The sequence below is a fragment of the Pelmatolapia mariae genome, linkage group LG10_11 (genome assembly GCF_036321145.2).
Source record: "Pelmatolapia mariae isolate MD_Pm_ZW linkage group LG10_11, Pm_UMD_F_2, whole genome shotgun sequence".
Lineage (NCBI taxonomy): Eukaryota > Metazoa > Chordata > Actinopteri > Cichliformes > Cichlidae > Pelmatolapia > Pelmatolapia mariae.
In genome coordinates, this window is record NC_086236.1 from 40,117,204 (window position 1) to 40,135,698 (window position 18,495).

General features: G+C 38.7%; 1 protein-coding gene across 8 annotated transcripts in view; it reads left to right on the top strand.

Moving 5' to 3' along the window:
- adgrb1a (adhesion G protein-coupled receptor B1a) overlaps nucleotides 1–18,495 on the top strand; it is a 197,634-nt gene that overhangs the window by 121,341 nt on the left and 57,798 nt on the right. For all 8 annotated transcript variants that reach the window (XM_063488506.1, XM_063488504.1, XM_063488511.1 and 5 more), the window contains 3 exons: nucleotides 3,950–4,025; nucleotides 7,085–7,187; nucleotides 7,280–7,323. In XM_063488506.1, coding sequence (XP_063344576.1) covers nucleotides 3,950–4,025; nucleotides 7,085–7,187; nucleotides 7,280–7,323 — 223 coding nt within the window. The remainder of the gene's footprint in view (nucleotides 1–3,949; nucleotides 4,026–7,084; nucleotides 7,188–7,279; nucleotides 7,324–18,495) is intronic.

Consider the following 18,495-nt stretch of genomic DNA (forward strand, 5'->3'; position numbering starts at 1 on the left):
TGTTAATGGAATTAACGCTTTGTTTGAAAACATAATTCCCAGCCCCTCTCCTGCTTTGTGACCAATGAGCTGACAGCACACTTATGACAATTCGAGTATGACCGTTCAGATTACCGCTTATCTCATTGGTCGAGGAAAGGTCGCTTACGGAGAAAATACCGGAAGACAACAGATGACCACAACAAGAAGCATGGCCAACAGGGAAACAAACGCCGACGCTGCGGTGCAAGTCTCAGACGACAGTACACCTAAAGCTGGACATACACTGTACGATTTTTTCCAGTCATGTTATTCAGCTCCTGCTCAAACTGCACTATTGACTCGCAGGAGCTATAAGTTCGTAGGTCACGATGCCGGGTCTCACACTATACCGCCCGATGCTCTGATGCGACCTGAGTGCTCACACTGTGCCTCCATAAAATGAAGGTTATAACAGAAAATCTGTCGCTCGCTCTCCCTCTCTGTCTTTCACTCACGCAGACAGGCACACCACCACCATCAACTTTGCTAAATTGTTAATGAAAAACATTGATCAGGCAGCTGTGATTGAGCAGCAATGTAAATCCAACTATTTTCACGGTTGTTGTGGTCCTGATAATTTTGTGAGGCCACATCGAAAAGGCTCGGATGAGCTTTCCAAAGTTCTACAAGTTGTGCCTCCATCGCTTGTGTCCAGATCACACGCTGCACAGCCGTGCTGCTCCGTCTTTTTCACCGACGTTTACGTGTTTGCGCATGAGCAGTGTGAGCGGCTGCGGTGACACCCTCACGAGCGATTGATGATCGGGAGCTGGTCGTGAGGTGTTAATCGCTTCTCGTTACCCCACGTATACTACACGATGCAGGCCAAAATCGGGCCGATCACCAAATCGGTCACACGACTCAAAAATCGCACAGTGTAAGCCCAGCATTAGACCAGCAATGTTTGTTCCCCTCAGAGAAAGAAAAAAAGGCTGCAAAAGTACAGGGAGGAATGGGAAAAGGAAAACACCTGGCTGGAAAAGTGCACGACAACACCTATAAAGCGCACTGCACTGTGTGCCGGTGCACTTTTTCCATAGGCATGCTTCTAATGGTGGGCACATGAAGAACATGAGGGGCGTGAAAGCTCGGGGAACCCTTAACCAATTTTTTGTCCACCAGGCCATGGCAAAAGCAGATATGGTATGTAAACATTGGGTTTTTTTTTTTAAACCCTCTGGTTAAGGTTAATATGGGCATGTGCAGTGAATATCAGCGCTATGTGGCCAGAAGTGTGATAATATAATTTATTTTGTGTAATAAACAACTGCAAGGATAGATGATTACAACAAATAGATGACTAATACATAAAAGTAATACATAGATGAATAATGATGATGAGTTATGATGCGTAATCATGGGAACAAGCGGGTTTACAAACGGCAGCAGCTGATTAGCATTAGAAAAGCTGAAATAATACCTCAACTGAAGCCAGTTGTACTAAATGTGCACTGTTACAAGAATGTTTTTCGTTCTATTGTTTTCTATTAATTTATATAATTTTAAGTTAAGCAGGACAGAGTTCTTTTAAAGAAAGATTTACTTATATTCTCAAAAGTTAAGCATGACAGGCTTCTGTTTAAGAAAGAGACCTGTTTTATTGTGTTAATGTTGTCATTTTGAGCTAAAAATAAATGGCTAAATGATCATTTGTTTCCCATATGGTCATATCACAAAGAATATGCATCTACTTAAATCAAATTCAAGTCAAATGGTTAAAAAAATAATTTCACACACAAAAAAAAGAGCTACAAAATTCACCACACTGGGAAGGGTGAAGACAACTGGGTTGCCCGGCCCTGGCCACGAGGTGTCCCTTATTTATTTTTCAGGGAGTTGGCAACCCTACCATGTCCATTTTATACTTTCCCTGTCCAAAGTGAGAAATGGGCATTTAAGCAGATGTTGCAGTACCAGCAGGGGGAGATAACATATTTAAAGCCACAAAGTCGCTAGTGACCAAAGGAGGAATTAAATGCATTCCAGGGTGCGTCTGTGCCAGAAGCATTTAAGCTAGGTGGCTAATTTGTATTTACATGTAAATGTGTTAATATATCTATTTAAATGCTTTCCCCTGATTATTTTCATGTTGGCTTGAAAAAAAATGTGTCCCCCTGCTGGTGCTGCAACTTGCAACTGATCTTTTCCTAAGTTTAACCAAGCGTTGAATGAAATCCAGTGAAACTGAAATGTAAAATTACTGCAAAGGAAGGATTCAACCTCAAAGACTATAAGCCAGGCAACTTGAGCTGTGAACAGCCCTATACACCAAGCAGCCAGTTCAAGAGAGTTACATTTGGAAGACACACTTTCCAGTTTAGTTTCAGGTGCAAATATAGAAAGAATGAAATCACAATAATTGTTGTAAATAATGTTGAAAATAGCATTTTATGCAATAAAATGGGGGGTGTTTGAGAAGCACATTTGTGTAGCAGCCCCGAAACTTTCAAACCATGTAAGAGTTTTTTAGTTCTCCAAGTGAAATTTATTTTAAAAAATGTTATTATTTTTCCCAGAGTGATGACAGTGTCGCTAATGTTGCTATAGTCTCCTGCGATTCAAGGAATCAGTTTGGTGTCAGACAAAAATATACAAAGACCATGGACAATATTTTGTATTTGAGCTTATAGTGTGTGTGTGTTGCAGTTTTTAACAGAAAATTAGCTTTGGTTTCAACTTTACATATCTGTCTGAGCATGTGCATGATTGTTGTTCTGTGTGCACAGTTGTGTTTGCATGTATCTGTGGGTGTGTGTCTAACAGTGTGAGAGACAGAGTTCATAGCTGAGTAGTCATGTAGGCCAGCCCCACTGTAAGTGCTCTGGGGGCTGGAGGAGTGGAGGCAGCGTGGCTGACCTGCATTCTGTAGAAAAAGCCATTGTGCTAGCAGAGACTGAGACATTCAGCCTGTCTCATTGGCCTGGACTAAAGTGGGGTGGAACAATCCAGAACAGGGATCCAGCACCTCCAGTTAGTGAGCATTAAATCTGTTAGGCAGGTTAATCCATATTACTGTCTGTCTGAATGGGTAAATCTTCATGTGCTGCCTGGCGTTTCTTTCAGTGATGGCATTGAGATACTTGCTCAATAATAAGAGCATAACAAACAGCTCACTTACAACCTCAACAAATCCTTTTTCCTGCTTAACCCTGTGATGCACTCAAGGTGAAGATGTAAAGTTGCATTCAAGGTACTTTGGTGTCTTGCTGGAGATACAGAGCTGAACATAAATTATCTTTTTTAAGTGATGGGTCATTTCGGTAGCAACTTTCTAAACAGCTCAATAAATTAAAAGACATGCAAACAATTTTTATACGGTTCATTACAAAATGTGTCCACTAACTAAATGTACAAGTGAAGTATACTAAGTATACTTTGTATGCTATACTATAAGTATACTATAATAAGTATACTATACTTTTGTGTCATTCAAAGGTTGTATGAAAAGATGTGATAGACAGTTTATTGTAGGCTAAATTGGTTGGTTTGCAGTAGTGTGGTGCAGTTTACAGTGATGCACATTGTTGGACTGTACTGAGCAAAATGTAACATTTATGTTGGGCTACTTCAAGGGGCAGACATCGATTTAAACTAAAAGTAAAGATGATGATACAGAATCGATTCTCTCACCAAATTTGACATTTTATACGTCTTAAAAATTAACCCATTCAACAGTCATATGGATTAACCTGCCTAAGAGATTGAATTGCTCACTAACAGGAGGTGCTGGATCCCTGCACGTTTTAAGTGCTACATCCAGATGAACAGAATCAACTTTTTGGGATTTCCATATCTGGATGATTGAGCATGCATCAAGATTGTTTACTGCTACACCCTTGGAGGTCCCTAAGTTTGTTCTTAGAGTTCCTCCCATATGCCAAATCCCATGTTAATCCTTGTCTGTACCTCTGTTTCTTTCCTAATGCAGATCCAGATGATGCCTCGACATTCATAACTGGCATTGCTCTGTACAGAAACCTGGGCAGCATTCTCAATCTGCAGAGGTAAGACTGCTCAAGGCTGCTTCTGAAAGAAGGGGGATTTGGGGAGGTGGATTTCAGACAGGGAATTTGATAATGGGTTTGCATGAATGCAACAGAATGTTTTATAATTGGGACCAAAGAACCAGGGCTACTGGGTTTCACACAAAAAAAGACTTTCCATGTGTCAGTGTAGATATGACTTTGTGATAGAGGATACTTTGCCATTAGTTGTGGCACAGAAGTTCTCATAAAATCCATTCATCTCAGAATTCCTTTTTTTTTGTTTCATCTGTCTTTTTTATTCCTGGAGTTTTTGGTTTTATGTAATGGTTTTGTTCAGCATATGCATTTTGTAGTTATCATGAAGGCAGAAAATAATGATTATTAATAAATAATAATTATCAGTTAATGAAAAATGCTTATATAGCCTAGGGTCAGAATGGGTCTCCATGCGCATTACTCTGGGATTTTGTTTTTTCTTTAGGGAACACTTACATTTGATTTAAATGAGTCTGTCAGTGAAGTCACTTGAAGACATGCACTGGACTTTGTATCCATATTTTTTGTTATACTACTAGTGTTTCTAGGGGTGTTAAGTGGGTTTGTCTGTTCACCACTTTGTTATAGACTAAAGACATATCCAAATTCATGTAAAAAAAAAAAAAAAAGCCTTTAAAGTTAAAAATTCTCAGCAATCTTCTGTTTGTTTTTTTCATTCTTCAACATCGGATTAAGACCACATAGGCTTAACAGAAAAGGGTCAGGTTATTAGCAGTGATGGAGATTGGACTTTGTGTATGATAATTTTTCTCAGTTTCTACCTGTTAAGGCACAAATCAAATCCTGGAATATTCCAGCTAAAACGGGCTCTGCAGAGTTTGATTTAGTTTACGGAACTCTGGTATGTAAGAGGCAGAAAGACACTCATTGCATTAATTGCACCTTTATTTTGTTTCATACTGTGATGCAAACACATAGTTTCAGTGAAACTTCCTTGACACAGGTTACCCACGTGGCCAAATTCCCTGAAGGGAAATTTGCCAATAAAGAATAATAGCTTCTCTGGCCACTAAACACTGCAACAGTGTTGAAGATAAATGGTTAATTTATCTCAGGTGAATCTGGGTCATACACTGAGAGGTAAGGTAACAACAGAATCAAGTGGAATTAAACATTTGTCTGAAGTCAGTACTGTCCTTAATAGAGTTAGTCCAATCTTCAAAAGTTATAAGATAAACTCTCCTAGTATATGTTGCTAGAACTCCCTATCAAGAATTCCTCTGGTCAGCGATGGCCAGTAAAGCTTAAGTTATCAAAAGTGTAGAAAGGTATTCTGAATTAATCCAACTGCTTTAGTATTATAGCCACACAGAGCACACACACCATTTAACAACAATGCTCAAGACGTTTAACCGTGTTTCAATGCAGCAAAACTGTGCTGCCAGGCCTTTTAGCATCAGCTGCAACAGTAAGCACTTCTAGCTAAATGAATGCAAGGAATAAATGTAGGAGTACTATTCTCGCAGTGGGTGGCCCCATGTACGTCTTGTTTTTGGGGTAAAGGCATATCTTGGGGGTAAGTTGCAGTTGCTGGTAGCATGATGATTTACATTTGTTTTAATAGAAACAGCCTGCAGTAACGTTGAGAAGGAGTAATGTATTATGATAATATGCTAAAAACACATGAATTGATAAAATAAGAGAAAAATCAAGCAGACCCTCACCATCTGAGATCTATATTTCCGCTCTTCTTCACTCTTCTTTTTCTCCCAATTTTATCTTTGTCTCTACTCCTTTTCTGTTTTTGATGCCTCTCTAAAAGAAAATGAGAGAAGTTTGAAGCGAGAGACTAGGTGACACAAAAGTTTAAGATGAGTGATTGTGTTTTCAAATGGTGAGAGGGTGATTGTGTGTTGTGGATACAGTGATGATGTGAATAATCAGGAAACAGAGCACGGGCTGTTGAACATGATTGGCCAGCTGGAAGCTTTCGATGTCAGTTCTACCAGTAGCTATTCACTTTTTTCTGATTGTCTGATTCCACATGATTGATAGTAGCTATGGAAAAACAGAAATAGCAATGCATACTAAGCAGGGATACAGAATTTAAAATAAAATGTCTCAAATGTTATAAGATACTGAAAGACAATGTGCTTCAGTTACTGGAAAAGAAGGATTACTAGATCCATTTGTTCTGAAGTAGAGCACAAAGATTCTGGCAAATGGCTGTAAGATGACTGAAGTAGAAATGTGGTACTTATCATCCTGCTGATTAAGAAATCATGGCTGGTCTGGATCTCATAAAAAATACAACTGAACACAAACTATCAGTATTTAAATGAACTCTAAGTGCCTTAGCTTTTTGTGGCAGCTACATAATATTTGCTAAACTAAGGACAATGTCAATATGTCCTTTCAAATTTCATTTGAACAACAGCCTTCAATATGACTTTGTCATCTGTGGATGCCATTATTGGTAGTATATTCCCCAAGTGACCTTAAAGATATCAGGACTGTGAACTTAATCAGGATCAAGGACATAATTTTAGCTAGCTTAAAGTCAAGTGTCATTTGATGTTCGATGAAATCAAAGAACTGGAGTCAGTAAGACCAGTGATCTTCCAGATAGCAATTCATCCGTTTGTCTATGCTAAATTAGTTTTTTCAATTTTCAGTGTTGAAATGCACTTCTGTGTTTGTAGGGCTATGTTTCCTCCATACATCTATTTATATTTTGTTTGTCCAGACATTCCGAGGAATCTTCTGCCCTCTGTCACACCCACTTTGGGATGAATTAGATGAATTACATGCATTCATGTGTAGCATCTCCCAGTTGTATTAGCTTTAATTTCCAGCGTTTTGTTTTGTTTTATTTATGGTGTATATTAAATTAGTTGTCAGTTTATCACTTTTATAATGAAATATTTTTATAGAAGAATCCATTTCATATATTAGAGACTTCAGACAAAACATTGGCGTGCTTTCATCTACATCTGAGTATCTTGAAATTTTAGGTGCATTTCCACTGCAGTATAGATTGACAGTTAAAGGTGACAGTACTGCCTTTTCTCTTCTTGTAGAAACAGCACAGTCCTCAATTCCAAGGTATTGTCAGTGACCATCAAGCCCACCCCTGCTTCCCTCACTGTTCCATTTGTGGTTGAGTTCTCTCACCTTTATAATGTGAGTAAAAAATAAAATTTTTACAGTTATAAAGCTGCTGCAACTGATCCTCTTTCATAACCATGTGGTTTCTCTGTTCTCCATTTATGTAGGGCACCACCAACCACACCTGTATATCCTGGGATGAGAGTGACAGGTAAGGCCCATGATATTTCTGATATGACATTTGACAGCACACACAGACTTATTAATTAATATTAATCAAATAATAATTAAATATTAATTAATTCTTTGTGGCATGGATTCAGCGGGGTGTAGGACATTTCAGATGTCATGCAATTTAATTCCTGAGAGATTTGGGGCCATATTGAAATTAGAGCATTAGGCAGTTGCTGAAGATTTTTCAGCTGCACATCCATGATGCATTCCACCACAACCAAAGATGCTCTATGATCTAGTTACTGTGGAGGCTATTTGAGAACAGTGAACTCACCGTTGTGTTCAAGAAACCAGTTTGAGACGATTTGAGCTTTGTAGCCTCAGTTTGCTTCGTGGCATCTGGTGTTGCTCATCTGCTTCAGGGTTTTACATGCATCAGAGATGCTCTTATGCATATCTTTGTTGTAATGAGTGGTTATTATTGCCTTCTTTTCAGCTCAAAGCAGTCTGTCCCTTCTGATTTGATCTCTGACATCAAAATGCCATTTTCCAGCAGAAACTAACACTCATTGGATACTATCCCAGTAGATAAGCAGTTTCTGAAATAATCAGACCAGCCCTCTGGCACCAACAACCATACCATATTCAATGTCACCTGAATCGCCCTTCTTGGTTTGAACTCCCACAGATCTATAGGCCTAAATTCAGAGTCCATGCTCTGAGATACTTGTGTAAAGAAGCAGCTGAACAGGTGTACTTAACACATTGGCTGGTTAGTGTATGTATACACCTATATATGTGAATATTTTTTATGGTGAAGCTTTAAGATAATCTGAAGCTAAAGAAGCTAATTATTGCAAAATTATTTTAGAATGTCTGGAGCTTGCTCCATGCAAGACAATTAATGTCTGGATTACAGTCTGTAATCCAGTATATTAATAAAAAATTAACTGGCAAGTTAGTATGCATGCACATATGTAAATATCCATCCATCCAGCACAATTGCCCCTCACCCAAGGGAGGTACTCTGGGGAAATAATGACCAAAATTAACAATTATGTCATTATTTACTAAGATCTTTAAAAAAAAAAAATTATTCTGTGATTGCTCAGGTCTTTTCACTAACTACACGGACCCTCTGTTTCCATTTCTTTGACACATTTTACCACAGCTAACAGTGACGAGTTATCATAAATTTTACTATATTTCTGAAAATCTCTACTGAAAAAAATATACTCCAACTTTTAATCCATATCTGGGAAACGTAGGCTTTGGTGAATGATTTAGAGCCCAGAATGTGAACGTCGCGCATTGTTTGCATATTATTATTATTAAAAAATAATTTAAAAAACAAACTGCATCACCCAGTTACAAGCTATGCCATGTATTAAAATCAGACCCACATGCATAGTAATACATGGCACCTAAGTCAAGTCATTAGAGACGCCATGCTCCCTCTGAAGTTCTTTGGCTAGGCACAGTGTTTTTAATCTTGACAAAGTCAGTGAGCTGCTCCCCAGTGGAAGGTGCTGAGTATGCTGGACAGCTTGGTTGCTCTTGTCTGGGACAACGTTAACCCAGTGCTATCACTGCTACGACACTGATGTAGCGTGTGGAAAATTAAAAGTGTCGCTCACTGCTTTCCTCCCTCTCGCAACCCACGCACAGTTATCAACATGAACGATAGTGAGCAGCTCAGAGTCTACTGAGAGAGGAGAGAGTGTGGAGGAAAGAGAACGAATAAAAGATACGTATTGAACAGTTCGGTTTTACAGCCTCTACGGGCAGATTCAAAGCAGTACTCATTTGCTCCTTGTCTTAAGTGCCCTATTTGTTTAAGACTGGAAAATACAAAGAAACTATGTGAGCACTGAAAGACGGACGCGGACAGGGAGGAGGAAAGAGTCGAACATTTTGTAGCCTTATTGCAATGCAGGTTTGGACATTTGCATTTAGATGGGTGCATAAACTTGTGTTACAGAGACAGAGAGCAGAACATTCATCGCCTCAGTCAAGGGATAAAAAGAATTTTGGTTTGGTGTGTGGAAACCTGGGGCAAAATAAACACGAAAGCATACGCAGATTATTTTGCCAAGTCTTATCCCCAAACCAATTTTAAAGGAAAGGATACATGTTAATATGACGGTATTTTGCAATAATTTTCTGAACAGCTTCTTAAATTGATTATTTCCCCTGCCAAAAAAAGACATTTTCAGTTCATGGAAACAACTTTTCTAATTAAAATAATCCTGCTTCTTTCTCTAAATAATTGTATTTTTATGCACGAAAGTCAGTGCCTCCTGTGCAGAATTTCTGTTCCCAGTTTTCACACAGCCCTGAAACTAAATTTGTTTAGACCAAATTCTTATGTTATGAATGCAAGCTTTAATGTGATAAATAGTGGTACATTTTTATCTGTCTAATATCTACTCAAAACCAGCATCTATAAGAGTTTCATTTTGACCAAACTGATCATAATCACCTCGTAGATATCGCCATATTCAGCAAGCTTAAATGACGACAGAGACAAAAGCAGGAACACAGAAAGGACAAAAGAATCCAATCTTGTGGTGTTTGGGTGCGGGGTTGGGGGAAGAGACGTTCTATGCGAAATTAAAATCCATCTTGGACAGGAGCTATGATTAATGACTTAATATTTGGGAGAGAAATTGGAATATGAGGAGACGTCCTTGTCATGTTGATAAGAGCGTTGAAGCTGCCTGGGCCTTCACTTGCATCACGCTTCAATCTCCTGGAATCAATAACAAGAACATCAGCAGTCTCTGTCTCCCTGTCTCACACATGTTGGCATTAATACTACTTTGTTTACAGTATACTTTTTCCTGATGTGCTATAAATACTAAATATTAATTGGCATCAGACTAATATTGACGTGAATGGCAGCTCAGACACTCTGCCAGTGATACACACTGTTCACTGTATTCTCCTGCTTGTATAACTTTTCTATAAAGTGGAGTGGGGCAGGTGGACTTTCAAAAAAAAAACTGAGCATCTTCTTTTTCAATTAAAATTATTATTTTCTTTGTTCTTTGACTTTCAAGACCCTGGAGAGCATTTAATTAAAAAATGAAAAGGCATTACTTATTCTCTTATTGCAATATCGCCATGCTTATTGTTATAGTGTTATTTTCTAGGTGAAGGATAAGAGTTGAAAGGTTGTTGGACCTCAGAGGGTTGAATAGACTGGCCAACTGGAAGCGTACAAAAAAGGCATTGAGGAAGATACAAGTTTGTCTGTCTGTATCTGAAAGCCCCACAGGATCTTAGCTCGGGCATTCTCCACCAATCTAACGAGCATATCCCATTTTGATCTCAGCACTTCCAAGCCATACTCATACTCTACTATGCCAGACGCTTGGTTATGGCATTCCATTTATGGCCCGCCTGCTCCAAACTTCCGTCTTGTCGTTATGTGTGAGATTGTCCCAAGGGGCATCTCTGCACAGCATTCACCTGGGGTCTTTTCTGGTGTGGTAGATCCCAGCCTCTATGATTTTTGTGCTCAGAGCTTGTTCCTTTGCTGCATGATTAGTGGCTCTGCTATATTTCAGTCCACCTTTGTCTAGTCACTAGTACGATTTCTCAATATCAGCCACTTCTTCTGTCTGTCGGTGCTAAATACTGTGCAGGGGCCTGTCCTTCTATGATGGTTCCTCTTCTCTTTTTGGTTTCTGCTGCCTGAGATATTCATTAAGTACATTGTCTTGATGTAAGTGGCTTCCTATCTCTTCCTTTGGCCAGCTTATTATCCCAGCAGGGTATCTCGTCACCGGCTTCTTCATGGTTCCCATTTGCCTGTGGGATTCCCAGGTATCTGTAGCTGTCATCAATGTCTGCAGTGTTTCCTTCGGGTATTGCAATCCCCTCAGTTCTGACTACCTTCCTTCTCTTTGTTACTATACGACTACACTTCTCCAGTCCCAGTGACATTCCCTTCTGTAGATCCTAGTGGATCAGTGAAGGTGACTGATGATTGCTCTATTCCGCAGTTGGTATCCATAGCCAGTCTTGTCAGTGATTTCACTGAGGGGCTTCAGGCCATTATAGAAAAGCAATGGGAACAGAGCATCTTTTTGGTAGATCTGCACTTGATAGTGACTTTTGCAACTGGCCAAAGTTGGCCTTTAGTGTTTTTTGCCACATCCCCATTGACTTCTTGATAAAGGCTCTTAGGGTCATGTTGATCTTTTATAATTCTAGGCATTGCATGAGTCATAGGCTTTTTTTTAGTCAATCCAGGCAGTGCACAGGGGACAGAGAGAGAGGGAGAGAGATTTATCTACAAGGAAATTTTCTTTCGTAGGGTTATGTGTTATTGTGTGCCACACAGTAAGCTTATTTCCTGAGCGTTTTCTGACAGTCAGAACTTCATCCCACATGTGAATGTTGGTGGGTTTCAATTGGCTTGTTAGAAGTTTGCAGAGGTGTTGAGTGAGAAAAGTGTCTTTTCACTGTCAACCAGATTTAGAGGAAACATCTTTTTCAAAATATCTTTGCAGTGACCTGTGAAGGCAGCTTTCCAGCTTTCAATTTCCCACCAAATCTCAACTTTTGCTTTGACAAGTCAACAGTCTTTCAGTGTCTTTTCACAGAAGTTTTGCCTGAGGGGGTAATATGTTGAAAAAAAACAAAAAAACAAAAACGTGTCTAGTAGTCTATATAGTCTATAGTCTAGCTAGATTATTTGTCCAGTAGTTATTATTTCTCTGCTAACACATTCTCCATTTCTCCATAAAATATGGAAATTATTTTCTGTGCTGAAAAGAAAATGTAACCAGAAACTAGACTGGTGCCTATATCTGACCAGACTGGAACTGAAAACAATACTAAACAGCTAATAGTCTGAAGATTTTTGGAATGAAAGAGCATTTTATGTTTGAATTGTGCAATATATCCAAAAAACAAAACAAAACATAAAAACAAAAAAACTTTAGCTTTACCTTCAAACATTCACAGTAACACAGGAGAAAAGATTTTTTTTTTCTTTTTTAAATCAGAGGAAAGAGCTTTTAGTGTGTTGGCTAAACACTGTTTACAAGACTCTAGCCAATAAACACTAACCTTGCTTTTGACCATACAAATCAACCTTGCCGTCTCAGTTAATTTACACAGTTGATGCTGATGTTGAGCAGCTGCCTCAATTCATCAGAGATGTTGGGCTGGAGTTTTCATCAATTACTGTAATACAATTATGGAAGGGAAGGTGAAGATTAGTGGATATGGGTAGGGGGCATATTTGTTTACATGTGTCTCTGAATAGAAAGAGACTGCATTACAGGGAACACACTGTTGTGTTTATATTCAGAACATGCTAATCAAGCGTGTTCTAAGCATGCCAGCCAGCTCATCTTCAAATTGTTGCCCTCCACAACCCTAGTTGGATTACTGTGGCATGTATATGGTCTGTATAGATTAGATCATTTACTTCTTAAATTTTCATTAATTGGCCACTTAAGACACCACAACAAGGTACAACCACAAATGTTATTGACACCAGATCCAGTTGTTATGTGAACATATCAACAAGATGTAGCCTGAAGACACAGATGTAACCTAAACTATTTTGAAGCTCTGTGTTGTAATCTGCACTGCTATCTGGTGTGCAGCTCCCAAGAAATGTAAATGCACATTGTGTCAACGTGGCTGTACAGGTATAAACATTAGCAATGACACTGCTGTCTGTGCAGATCCCAGAGTTGTATTTTTTTGTCATATATCACAAAAGTTTTTTTCCCTATTATTCGGTTTTTAAAACCTTGTTATTCTTAATAATGTCGCATTATTGTTTTCTGTTTCTGACTGTTAGTCCAGTCAGAAGTACCCAGTTTTGCCTATTCACTTTTAATAAATGGAAGTATTTAATTTTCAAATTTTTGCCATGGCTCCTCAGTTAAAGTATTATGCAGTATCAATAGGGGTAAGGACACTCTGTCAGTTATTTTGAAGAACAACTCCATTGCTGCATTCATCATGGTGATGTGGAACGTCCCAGCCTGGAAGTTATCAGAACATTGGAAACACCACCAGATCTACCTGAGACAGTTGGGGTGTACCCTGGTTACGCCACACATGAAAAGGAGAGTTGATGCTGCTACATTGTTAGCCCTAATCCAATCACCAATGACCTCCTGGGAGTGAGGAAAACTCTCCTTACTTATGTGACTGTCTAATACTCTGCTGGACAACCTACTTGAAGTGTTATTGTTACCTTTGGTACTGAAACAAATACAGCAAGGTAACAATTGTTTGTTCCTCCGTTCACAGCCAGTATGCCCCGAGTATAGCATGGGGCACAGTAGAGCTGGGCGATAGAACGATAACGATATGTATTGCGAAATAACTTTTTCTCGATAGAAAAATTAAACTATTGCGATAGACCTCGTCTCTCTCTTGCTCTCTTAAAAAAAAGAAAAGAAAAGAAGAACAGCCAATCCAAATTAAGTAGCGCAGAGCCGAACCAATCACAGCCACAGCGTCACGTCACGTGACTTGTTACGTACAGCACAAGTGCCAAGCCGCACATGTGTAGTTGTTTGGGAAGCAGCCAGCCGCCATGTCGGTCGCGAACGAAATGGCTCTTAGAGCAGAATCGTTGACGTGAACGTCGCGAGCCGGCTCCTTATCGCGAGCCGTGGGTTTTTTTTTCTTTCTTTCTCTCACCCTCTCTCTCGCACTTTTTTTCCGCTTCACTCCGCACGCGAGCCTTGTGCTTTGCGCTGGGAAGGGGGGGGAGGGGCGGTAGGTACACTCGCAGTAGCACAGGAACAGAGCGGGAGGGAGAGAGAGAGAAAGAGAGCCAGGGACAACAATGTCACATTAGAAAGGTATGGTAATCATCCACAACTATTTTCAGTTGCGGATGATAAAGGATTCAGAAAGTTCAGAAAGCTATACAACAAGGAGAGATTGAAAATTTCCTTTTAGTTCTCAGTTTATTTGATATTGACAAAAGTTAGTCAATTTTGTCTGTTCTTCTGTAAAACAAACTAAGATTTATTTTTAGAATTAATATTTTGTTTCTAAGTGGAATTGACAATTTAGTAGTCTGTTTTGTTTGTTCTATTTTGAAACTTAAACGCTTTAGCGGCTGCCTTTTGTGTAGTTTGCAATATTTGCCTTTATTTATCTGAAAAGGTCTCATGTTCCTTAAGTACATCTACCCTGTTGAACTTATTATGGGAAATAAATATTAAAATCAAGACAAGCTGGTGATTATTTCACATTTTACTTGTGAGCAACGGCACATTTAAATCTTACAAATATAGTTATTTGGCTTATATCGTGATATATATCATTATCGCCTGAAATGAAAAAAACATATCGTGATATGAAAAAATCTTATATCGCCCAGCTCTAGGGCACAGTTGTGTGCTATAACTGCCTGTAGTTTGTGCTTAGCTTTAGTTGGTTTTAGTTATTTCCAGTCCCACTGCAATTGTAGTGAGAGTTTGATTGGCATTGCAACCAAGAAGTCTAATTTGTTCCTGGTGGCTGACAATCCCTATTGTCTTGGCAATCAGGGAACAAAGAAAATAATAAGGAACGGTTACAGCTTATGATAGCTTAGTCCTCAGAGCTTTAAGCTAATGTATCCACTGCTGTGGAAAATACCATACCTTCCTAATTTCTTATTGTCTTCCATAGTTGTCACACATACGTGTTTCAAATCATCAAACAAATTTTAATATTAGACAAATACAACCTGAGTATGTACAAAACATAATTTTATAATTATTTTATTCATCAAGGGAAAATAGCTATTTGAAGCTATCTGATGCAGTGTGAAAAAGTAACTGCCCTTTTACCTATCAACTGGTTGTTGATGGTTCTTGTTAGCAACAAGAACTATAGTCAAGCATAGTCAACTATAGTCAACTGTCAATGAAATTGAACTCAGCTCTCCAAAACAATGTAGTAAATCACAGGTAAATTTAATTTAATGTAGCAAATCAATTCCATTGTACCAAGGGGGGCAATTACTTTTTCTCCCAGAGCCAATTAGGTTGGAACTTGCAGGACCTGTGATAAACTTTCCAGCAAATGACTGAAGACATTACCAGTGAGAGTGAAGAACACCATTAACTTACATATGACTAGCTAGTAGATACATTAGAAGGTCACCTGGCTGAACTGGAGCCAGGAATGTCTGCAAATGACCAGCTGGCACCTTCAAAGTGATCCATGACAAGCGAATTGTTTCCAGGTTGTACACAGCTTTGGAAATGCTCATTCATCTACTGTCTTGTGTTGCTCCCTCATTAGCCTCCAGAACAGCTTAATTTTGCATAGAATGGAATGGAATCTAGTACGGACTGAGATCTGGTATCTGTGACAATCGCAGATTTGTCTTCCTTTAATGAGTCAACTGTACAATAAATATTCAAGAAAAAAAGAAGAGAGAAACAAGGCTGCATTTTGGCCACATGCTAAATGCGCACAGTTAAAGAGAGATGTTTAAAATCAGAAATAAACTCTCTCGCAGACATTTGTGGCTTACAGTGTGTCTGTTATTGTATGGCAAATAGGTATGCTGAATGAAAGTGAAAGGACAAATGAGAGTGTGAAAGAGAGAGTGTGTGTGTCTGTGTATTTGTTTGTTTGTGCGTTAGCTTCAGGAGGTGACTCAGTGCTGACATTAGCACATCACCTCTAACAGAAATCCAATATATTAGGAATGAGTGCAGTTTCTTTGTGCAGATGATGTGATTAAGTCTTTCTGTGAGTCGCACCATGGCCTGCGGACAGTTTTGCCCCCACTGTCTAATTGGATAATTTAGGTGCTGGTCCAGCAGCCCTGCATGGAACAGTGTCCTCTGCCAAGAACTGGCCACATGGATAGTAAGGTGAATGCCAGCATTAAGAAAATATGGAATGAGGAAGATGTTGTGTTTGTATATAAACACAATGGCTCGTTGTTAGACACACTTTAATGTTAAAGTGATTACATCGCACTCCTCCACTTCTTCTCTAACCTCCTCATTTGCCTGTTTCACAGCAGCACCTCTGGCCTAAAGGAGTAATAGCAACCATAGAAGCACAGTACATTCAGATTCAGTCTACATAAGCTTGTACACACAACAGAAGCCATGGTTTTGAGAATTCTATTTCACAAGGAAAGGGAGCGCTACCACCAAGTGACAAAAACCCAGTTTCAGTATTAGGGATAAGCAACTTATATCTATGGGAACTTTTCAGCTACGCAATCATCTATCAGAACATGTGTCGAAAAGATGAGATCAGCATTATTTAGGACTAATTTAACTCCCAGTTATACTGCGATTAAGACCATCTTTTCCTAAGCAATGCAACAAATTAACAGGTTATCACATTACAACCACAATTTACCTAAGCACAAACAACATCCATCAGCATCTTCTCAGGAAAAAATACATTTATTATATAACTGGGTGTTAAGTCACACATTGAAAGTAGTCCTGATCACATTTTGTGGACACATGCTGTGCCAGCTATTGTGCCTTATTGTGCCTCTCAGTCTGTACACCGGATCTGACAAGGAAAGAAAACAAACACGGGGGACAGTGACAGTCAGCTGGTCATCCTGGTGAACCACCAGTGAACCTGACTCAAACACTCTCCTCCACACGGTCCCCATTTATAAAGTTCTCTGCAAACACTAACATTACTGCTAAACTAGTGGCTTTTCCCCTTTCAGAGTAGCTAGGCAACACTGAAGAACCACTTTTTGCTTGGGAGAAAAAAAGTGAAACAATCTTTCCTCAGTTTTTAACATAAAAACTTTTTGCTGCAACACCAAAGTGATCCCCACAAACTCCTTTTTAATATCAACTTCCTTGTTTGCCATTTAGTTGCCACTAACCAACCCAGTGACGTCATATTCTGTACTCACACAAAATGGTGCTACTTGTGCTCTAATAACTGTAACTTAAAACACTTATTTTTTTAAATCCAGCTTTAACCTCCTAAGACCCGAACTCTTTCATGGCGTGCATTTTTTATTTCTCTTTGCTATTTGGGCTGATTGGGACCTGATGAATGTAAAAACAAAGAATTACCTGATTTTTATTTTTTTTTTTACCTGAACTTTGTTTCTGATAAAAATGACATCCACATATGAGGACATTCACTTTAAATTTTAAAATTTAAATACAAAGAAATGAACAGTTTCTAATATTTATGGTACTTTAATTTTATTGGGGAGAGAATATCAACTAAAAGTAAAACCAAAAAAAAAAACACATTACATGTAAGTTCTAAATTGATTTGTATGCTATTGAGTGAAATTAGTATTTAATCCTCAAGGAAAACATGACTTAGTTGGCAAGTGCAGCAGTAAGATGTTTCTTGTAGTTGGTCACCAGGTTCTCAGGAGGGATTTTGGCCTTTCTTTACAGAAATGCTACATAAAATGTTAAGAGGTAAAAAAGAAAAATAACTTAAACAATCAATAATTATTGATATTGGTTTTAATTTATTTTCTGCCAATTGACAGCTGTAGTTTGGTGCTTGGTTTCCGTTGATCATTCTTAACATTCAGCTGCTTTTTCATCAGTTTGACTGTGTCTAAATTTCTGTGTGCACTGAAGCAGAGTAACATAAGGCTGGGCTTTGTCAGGAGCCTGGTCAAATGGAGTTTTGCTATCTAATTACCAGAGATGTCAAATTATGAAACCGTGAAGCTAGAGTGTGTCAGACTGCTTTGATTTCACCAGCAAAACATCAGCCTTTTGACACTACTAACATGTTCAAAATGAAAAATAAGTGGGTGGAGCTTGTGTTCCTTCCTATCCAACACGAGTGAGAACGTGTTGCCCTATCCTTCCCTGTGACATCATACAGAACCAAGAGTATAACCGTTAGAAACAGTGTTTGCAGCAGAAGAAACTTTAGATGTGAACAAATCAATAATCTGATACAGTCTTAAAAAGATGGAATTAACTGGCCAACTCAGCAACACTAAAAGGCCCAGACATGAGAAAACTAAAGTGGATGATCACAGAATTCTTTCCAAGTTTAAATAACCCCTCCCACAACATTTAACCAAGTCAAGTCCACTCTCGAAGAGGTAAGTGTGTCATCAAAGTATATAGTTAAGATACTTTCATCCTTTCAGGAATGTAAATACAGAGGTGCATATTAGACTTCACCTGAAAACATCTAAAAGAGCTCTGAAGAACAAATCTCTTATATATTAAACCAAGATTTATTT